At 44.5% G+C, this 8,258-nt stretch overlaps 1 protein-coding gene across 1 annotated transcript; it reads right to left on the bottom strand.

The window, feature by feature from the left end:
- Nucleotides 1-3,865: 3,865 nt before the first annotated feature.
- LOC123397668 lies at nucleotides 3,866-4,625 on the bottom strand. Its single transcript, XM_045092204.1, has 2 exons — nucleotides 4,514-4,625; nucleotides 3,866-4,411 (listed from the first exon to the last, which is right to left on the bottom strand). The coding sequence occupies exons 1-2, from the start codon at nucleotides 4,571-4,573 to the stop codon at nucleotides 4,166-4,168; spliced, it is 306 nt and encodes a 101-aa protein (XP_044948139.1). The 5' UTR covers nucleotides 4,574-4,625; the 3' UTR covers nucleotides 3,866-4,165.
- Between the last annotated feature and the right edge of the window lie 3,633 nt (nucleotides 4,626-8,258).

The following is an 8,258-nucleotide window of genomic DNA, read 5'->3' as shown; positions in this document are numbered from 1 at the left end:
GGAGGCGCCCGAGGGCCCCACTAAACATCAGGTCGTGCTAGGGGCCTTGGGCATGCCCTGATGCCAAGTGGGCTGCCTGGGCCTCGTCTGGTGATCCACCTTGGCTCCCAACTTTCCTTCTGGTCCAAAAAATAGCCATAAAGTTTCATGGCATTTGGACTTCATCTGATATTCATTTTCTGCGAAGGAAAAAAACAACAAAAAAAAGCAACTCGCACGAGGCACTATGTCAATAGGTTAGTCCCAAAAAATGATATGAAGTTGCTATAAAATGATCATAAGACATCCAAGAATGATAATATAACAGCATGCAACAATCAAAAATTATAGATACATTGGATACGTATGAGCATCGCCGAGCTTAATTCCTGCTCGTTCTCGAGTAGGGAAATGATAAAAACAGATTTCTTAATGTGGAATGATGCCTAACATGTTTATCACATTCTTTTTTTTTGCATGGACATATGGACTTGTAGATGATTCAAAACAATAGTCTATAGTTTGAGATGAAAATTTTAGTAATTAAGCATATCAAGAAGCAACCAAGTCTTTCAAAACATCAATGCTAAAGATCGCTATCCCTAGCCCATCATGCTCCATCATTGATCCATTCATGCAACACATCCAAATATTAACTATATCTAATGCTGAAGTATGATAATGGTGTTCCTAAGTTGGTGCTTTATAAGATAAGATGAAAACTCAAATTCAAAATAAAAATTGCATAAAGTAAACAAATAGGCCCTTCATAGAGGAAGGCACGGACTTGTAGAGGTGCGAGAGCTCAAAGTGAAAAACTTAGAGATAAATATTTTTTTGGTGGTATGATTTTCTTGTCAACGAAAACAACTAAGAGTTTCCAATATCCTCCATGCTAAACAAATTATAGGCGGTTCCCAAACTGAAAATAAAGTTTATTTCTTTTTCCACCATTCTTTCACATTCCTTGGCTAGACGTATTCACGGGTACGGTCCATACCAACACTTTCCAAGGAATTTATTATTTAATAACATAAAATATATTTTTTTGCATTTTGGGCTTGGCATCCCTATTACCACCATACACTCGTGTAATGACAAGTGAATAAACACTCATCTTGAGAATAACCTATTTAACATGGAAGATACCGGCCACCCCTCGCCGCTTCATAAGCGATACGGGCACACAAAACAGAAATTTATTTTGAACATTAGAGTTGGAATTTGCAAATTTACTTTGAACGACGTTGAAATACCGCATAGAGGTAGGTATCGTGAACTCATTTGGCACAACTTTGGGTTTAGGATTTCGATGCACAAGCAGTATTCCTGTTTAGTACAAATGAAGGCTAGCAAATAGATTGAGAAGTGCCCAACCAAGGAAAAAAAATCATCATAAGTGGACATTAAACATAACTAATGTTGAATAATGCAACACAAGTAGGATGTAATTTCATATCATAATTATTGACTTCATGTGCATGCATAGGAAATCACACATCTTAACACCAACAATCTATCTATACTTATACTAATTAGAGACTCTCAAGAAATTCACACGTTAATCAGAAAATGAGAGCCGTTTATCCGGTGGGCAAGATTTTTTTTTGCAATGAAAGAATTTTTTTTACGTGATGATTTATGTTACTCTGTTGCCAAACTGCATGTAGACCTGACACATTGATTTGGTGGACTCAAATTATCACGGCTCAGAATCCTACCAACTTTTTTGATCTTCCCATGCTAATTAGGTCATGCGTTTTCTTTAAAAAAATAAAAGGTCATGCGCGCAACGTCTCTTTACACGCACATCATCATCTCTCCAATCTCTCTCCCAAAGCTCATTGGCCCATGTTCCTCTTACACCTCATTCATGTTCTAATGCAGTCATTGCTCTTGAAGATTCATCGGTGATGCAATCCCATGTCTCCTTATATCCTTCCTCGCCAACCTTTAATTCCCCACTTATTATAAGTTTTATAATCCAGTATGGTTGATGGACTGTTGCCCTTGCCGATTACCCGTCGATAAGAAAAATGCTTGCTCTGTCAATTATTTGCCGGCTGCAGAACTTGCACAACTGGTACGTAGACCAATCTAAGAATTCTTTGACAGTCGATGCTTCAGTTAGCAGCAATATGCACATGTACATGTACACAGGATCGATGTGCAAGCAGGCAGGTGGATTGATTCCAGTTAAGCCTCGGCAGCCAATGCGTAGGGCAGCTAGGTGACTGTTCTATAAACTATTATGTGTCATCTTTCTTTTGGGACTTTCATTCTTTGAATTTATGATGCATTGACCCTCTATAGATTGAAACCTGAAAAATATAGTTATCTTTTTTATAAATCTGCATTAGGTCTAATGCTATGCTATGTTCAATTACCAGAGATTTCGCCCCGAATCAGCGTATCACTACTAGAATTTTCAACTATGCCCACAGCCAGATGCCGTCGGCATAGCCCTCCTATCGTCGGCATAGCTCTATGCCGACGGCAGCCGTCGGCATATCCCCGTCGCTATAGAACACGTCAGCGTAGATGCCACGGCCGTCGGCATAGAAAAGCTGTCGGCATAGCTATCTATGCCTACGGCTTTCGTACAGCCGTCGGCGTAGTTTGACCCTCGGCATATTTTTTCATGAAACAGTTTCTAACGGCGCCGTTACTCCACCGGCCGTCCAGCGGAGTGACGCGTGGTGCATCTACGCCTACAGCCAGGCCGTCGACATAGATTGTAGATGTCCTGCGCCGGTTGTCCTTCGTAACGACACGTGGCTCATATATGCCTACGGCAATGCCGTCGGCACAGATCGTAAATATATGCCGACAGCTAGGCCGTAGGCATAGATGCGCCACGTGTCGGCTACTGGTGGCATACCTATACGCCGACGGTCTAGCCATCGGCACAGATGTGCCACGTGGCAGCAACTGGCTACTTGGCCATATCTATGCCGACAGCAAAGCTGTAGGCATAGTTACACTCTGTTTTTTTTATATATTTCCTATTTTGACCATTTCATTCAAAATCAACACAATAATATGACAACAAATATGACATCACACTAAGATCATCATAAAGTCCAATGTCATCATCATCTCACATAAAGTTCAACAACATCATCATCATCTCACATAAAGTTCAACAACATCATCATCATCTCACATAAAGTTCAACATCATCATGTCACAAATATCACATAAAGTTCAATATGACAACACATATCATGATTATCTCAAGAACATCATCTAATGAACACAAGTAGAAACTTAAAGAACATCATCAAAACTCGACGAAGCAGTAGTCGAGTCACCAGTCCCCTACATGTTTGAGAAAAGATTGTAAGGATAAATATAATATGATAGTGTTGATTGAATGAGAGCTAGTTTGTCAATAGTTAGGTAAATGTACTAACCGGAGTCTGACTGCATAGTGCCACCCATTCATCGAACGTGGGTACATGTGGGGGTTCTCCAGCAGGTGGTGGTGGGGGTCCCATTTGTGGTGGCTCCGCGCGGTTATTCCAAGACGCCACTATAGCCTGGATGTTAGTTAACCAAGCAAACTAGAAGGTCAGAAGGAATGAAAGTGCAAATTTTAGCTTGGTTTGAAGAGGGCAAAACTAACCGCCATCATCTCAAAGTTGTAATTCACGTTTGCCTACATTAGGCGCATGTACTCCCGCACCTCGAGATTCCTACGCTCGACAAAGGCCATGTATGCCTACAAAAATTAGGTTGTATGTAAGTGAACAATGTTGAAAATAAACTAAAAAAGTGAGAAAGAAAGATGATAAGGGGATAATTACTTACATCATGCTGGGGGTCTGAGGGAGGTTGCGAATGCCCCTTACTGCTGCACGGGCTCGGATGGGTAGCCCGCAGTTGTGTGTAAGAGACGGAAGGAGTGATCAAGCCATCGAAACACGGATAGCGGCCATGGGCCTTCCCCTGAATAGACACCACCGCCGTCTCATCAATCTGAGACTCGATCACGTTAGGAGCATCCGGACCAGGCGGATGCAACCTCTCAAATTGTTCCTTGTAGGACTCCATGTGCTCCTCTGTATTGCCATAGTACTTGCTCTCGCCTTCCTTGGGATTAGTCCTAGCACGGGCCATCACCCATGACTGTATGTCTGAGAGTGACCTCTCCAACTTGGCCTCCTGCAACGTCAGACGGAAGTTAGCCATACATAGAAAACATGACGGTAACTATAAAAAGAAGAACAAAAATGAACCATGCATATAGATATACCTTCATTGCCTTGAAGCCCCAGTGGTTCCTGTTTCCTTGGCCGTGTGTCCCGTCTTTTCCACGGTTAGCCCGGGCCCTGCTGCTCTTGGCAGCAAACTCTGCATCGTCGCCGAGCCACCTATCCACCAACCTAGCCCATCCATCACCCTTTCCCAAGCACCATTTAGGAATAACCTAAAAAATGGAAGCATGACATGTCAGCACAGAACAACATGTCAGCACAGAACAATGAAATTGATTGCTTATACGTTGGATTGAAAAGTCTCTAATACTTACCATCATGTACTGCTCCCTGTTCAAGGTAAGTCGTTGCTTCTGCGCTTCATTTTTGCTCATCTTTTGATTAAGGTAGGTGTGATAGTAGTGCGAGACGGCAACCCAACGCACCTCGTACAGGAACTGACGAGCTTTATTCTTCGCAGCCACTAGCAAGACCCCGTCGGCTATGGCCTTGTGCTCGTCAAGAACTCTATTGAATTCCTAAAATCATGCATAAAACCAGAAGTAAACAAGGCATGAGTTGAGTGATTCAATGACAAACTATGACTGAAACTGAAGACAAGTGATTCAGAAGAGAACTTACCCAAAATTTGGTGATCACGGCCTTAGCGGCCGTCCACTACGCCGCGAGGCTGGAAGCCTCGAAGTGGGCCCAGCTCGTGGCCAAAACCCACAGCTCCGACTCCTTGTCTGGTCGCGGCTGGAATAGGCCCGGCCAAAACTCCTTCAATAGGACAGTGATAAGGCTGTTCGGTTTACGACCCTTTCCGTGAACCTCCCAGTTAGTGCAAAAGAATCAAAGAATTGGCATACGTACAATAAGAAAATGTTGTCATGTGTTCAAAAATATGATTGAGAGGCACTTACTCTATCCCCTTCGGTTCAATGAGCACCTCGTCCGCCTCGATAGAAGGTGGTGTAGGTAGTTCTGCAATACCATTGAGAGGCACTTACTCTATCCCCTTCGGAGCACCAGATGGCAAATCACCCCACAACTCGGCGTCAACCTCCCCTCCACCACCCTCCTCCTCACCGTCCTCCTCCTCCTCCTCGCACTCCTCCTCACCCTCCGCACCCTCACACTCCTCCTCGACCTCCTCCTCCTCGCCCTCCTCCTCCTCAGGAACCTCCTCCTCCTCCTTAGACTCAGAAGCTGCCTCAGTATAGGAGGGCATCGAAGAAGACCCCCCTATTTCGGACACAACCCGGAGTTTTTTGATTCTTTTGCCTCTCCCCCCACCTCCTCCTCCTCTAGGGGCTCTCCCCCACCCCCTCCTCCTCTAGGGTCTCCTCCCCCGACAACTCGACCTCCATGTGAGGTGTCATCGTCGCATAGTCGGGGGGAACCTTGGGGACTCGTCCACTCCGAGTAAGTCCTTTGCATTTGCTGAGGAAACCGACGCCGCTAGACTTGCCCATGATTAGCAAACCTGCATTGAGAAGAGAATAAACAATTAGTAACGATATCAAATAAACAAGCATACAGAAAAGAACATTAATAATAGAAGAGCGCATTAAGCACAGTATTGTAATCTACCTCAATCATCATTAAAAGAACTTACATTTTCTAGAACCTATATGAATCATCACTATTGTAATCTATTTGTCGACCGGTCTCATCATCACTATCATGCATATCTTCTTCGTTGTCTGACGGAGGTGGAGGCTCTTCCTCATCGTCGGCGTCTTCATTTAGCTTTTCAAGCATTATTATGTCTCTTTGATTCACAATTGCCTCACCATCGGTATGTGCATCGTCATCGTTTGGGTCCAGGTCAACATAACAAGTCATCATCGTCCTTGTTTCGGACAACTTCACCATCTTCTCTTGAAAGAACACCCCCTCGTATGTCATGGGGTTTATGTTGTAGTAATCATCATCGTTCGGGTCCGGTAGCTTACCATGTGGCGACACCTTAAACACAACTTCCCAACCCTTTAGGTACTCTTTATGGCATGGGTAAGGCAGATAATATACTTGTGTGGCCTGGGTAGCCGCGATAAAGAGATCAGCTCCGGTATAGATGGTGGATGGTTTAACTTCAACTAAACCAACAGAAGGCGCATGTCTCAAACCCTTTTTGGGGTCGAACCATCGGCACTTGAACACAGTGAGACTTTGGGGTTCGCGGCCACGTTTGAATGTAAGCTCGTATATTTTTCCTACCCTTCCGTAGTATTCTACTTTATTATCTCCTTCGGTGAAGACTCCGGTATTTATAGTTTTGGGATCAGGCCGACTCTTCTGGTGCTCCTGTATGGAAGCGATACCCATTCACATCATACTTTGAGCATGTCATGACCCGACTCTTAAAGCCCATGGAAACCCATCTCAATTCTTCATCCATTGATGTGTTCGAATCTTTTCCCTACAAGTTTAATTGAAATTATAGGCTGGATTAGTTTAATTGGAATTGCAGGGTGGACTCGGGAATAGGGAAGTGTGAAAAATTACTTTCTCCATGAACCACGCAACAAAAATTTTCCTTCCATCGGCACCCTTTCGGAGAAGAGCAAGTGCCTCTGCTTCAGTAGGAGGCAGCATTCCCGTCCACTCTTCATCAACGAATCGACTAAAATAAGAAAAGGGGTATTAGAACGAGGCAAATTGGGCATAACAAATTGACTAAAAGAACGGTGCAAAGGTATTACCTCATCCACTCATCCTCAACTTCCTTGATGTTGTGCAAGATATAGAACATGACATCCTCCCACTCATCTTGTGGCATGATATAAGGTGCCTTGCATCCAGCCCTGCCACCTTGCCCGTTGAATAGAGGCAGCTTGGGTTTATACTTGGGTTCTTCTGTATTGTATCGAGACACCTTATTGTGCAGCGTGGGAACATGGTCCGGATAGTACGCTGTCTTGAGGTCTGCCACCTCCTCTAGGATAACTGCCTCAGCTATGGAAGCTTCAATCTTAGCTTTGTTTCGACATTTCTGTCTCAGATGCTTGTTCTGTCTCTCAGGACCGTACTGCCAACGATTCTGCACAGGGCCCCCCAACAACACCTCGTTCACGAGGTGCAAAATGAGATGTGTCATCGGAGTAAAGAAGCCCGGCGGGAAGATCTTCTCTAGTTTGCATATCAACTCCGGCGCCTTCTTATGCATTACTTTTATCATCTCGGGACATACTTCTTTAGCACAAAGCATGCGGAAGAAATGGCTTAGCTCCGCAAGCACACGCCAGACACGCTCGGGAACATAGCCTCGAACCATCACCGGCATAATCCGCTCAATCCATACATGATAGTCATGACTCTTGAGCCCGGTCACTTTGCCAGTTAAAAGATTGACCCCCTTACTTATATTTGATGCATAACCATCATTGAATTTCACGACGTGTTTCAGCCACTTGAATGCTTCCATCTTATGATCTTTTGTAAGTACGAAGTCAGCATCTGGCTTGAACCAAGATTTTCGACCTCCTGTGGGAGGCCGCATGTGTAGACGTGGTCTATCACAAATATTCTGTTGATCGACTCTAGCATTAACATTATCCTTTGTCTTATCAGGAATGTTGAGGATCGTGCGAAAAAGGGCCTCTGCGACATTCTTTTCGGTGTGCATCACGTCGATGTTGTATGGAAGTTTGAGGTCCTTGAAATAGGGAAGCTGCGTGAAGGGGGTAATGTGAGTCCAGTTGTGCGTCTCACCATATCCTTCAAAAATTTTGGCTTTCCCTTTGCCTTTCCCTTTGACCTCACACTCGCCCTCGCCTGTGGCTTTGGCTTTGGCTTTGGCTTTGGCTTTGCCTTTCCCTTCGTCGGCGGGCTTAAGAGCTTTCAGCTGAGCAAGCACATCCGCACCAGAAAACGTTGGAATCTCGTTTACTTCATGGACGACTAGGCCTTTTGTGAAGTTCTTCTTATCTTCCCTATGAGGATGGTCTAGAGGGAGGAACTGTCGATGCAGGTCAAAGGCAACATACTTGCCACCCTTCTTCAGCCACATGAAATGCAAGGCCTGCATGCACACTGGGCAAGGCATCTTCCCACTTGTACACCATCCGCAGA

The sequence above is a fragment of the Hordeum vulgare genome, chromosome 5H (assembly GCF_904849725.1).
Source record: "Hordeum vulgare subsp. vulgare chromosome 5H, MorexV3_pseudomolecules_assembly, whole genome shotgun sequence".
Taxonomy (NCBI): Eukaryota; Viridiplantae; Streptophyta; class Magnoliopsida; order Poales; family Poaceae; genus Hordeum; species Hordeum vulgare.
This window is presented reverse-complemented; position numbering and strand designations above follow the sequence as displayed.

Bases quoted from the DNA above. Each gene is read 5' to 3' on its own strand.
- LOC123397668 (XM_045092204.1), bottom strand. From the start codon at position 4,573: ATGAGCAAAAATGAAGCGCAGAAGCAACGACTTACCTTGAACAGGGAG. The intron at 4,412-4,513 runs GTAAGTATTAGA...TCCATTTTTTAG, and splicing joins ACAGGGAGCAGTACATGATG to GTTATTCCTAAATGGTGCTT.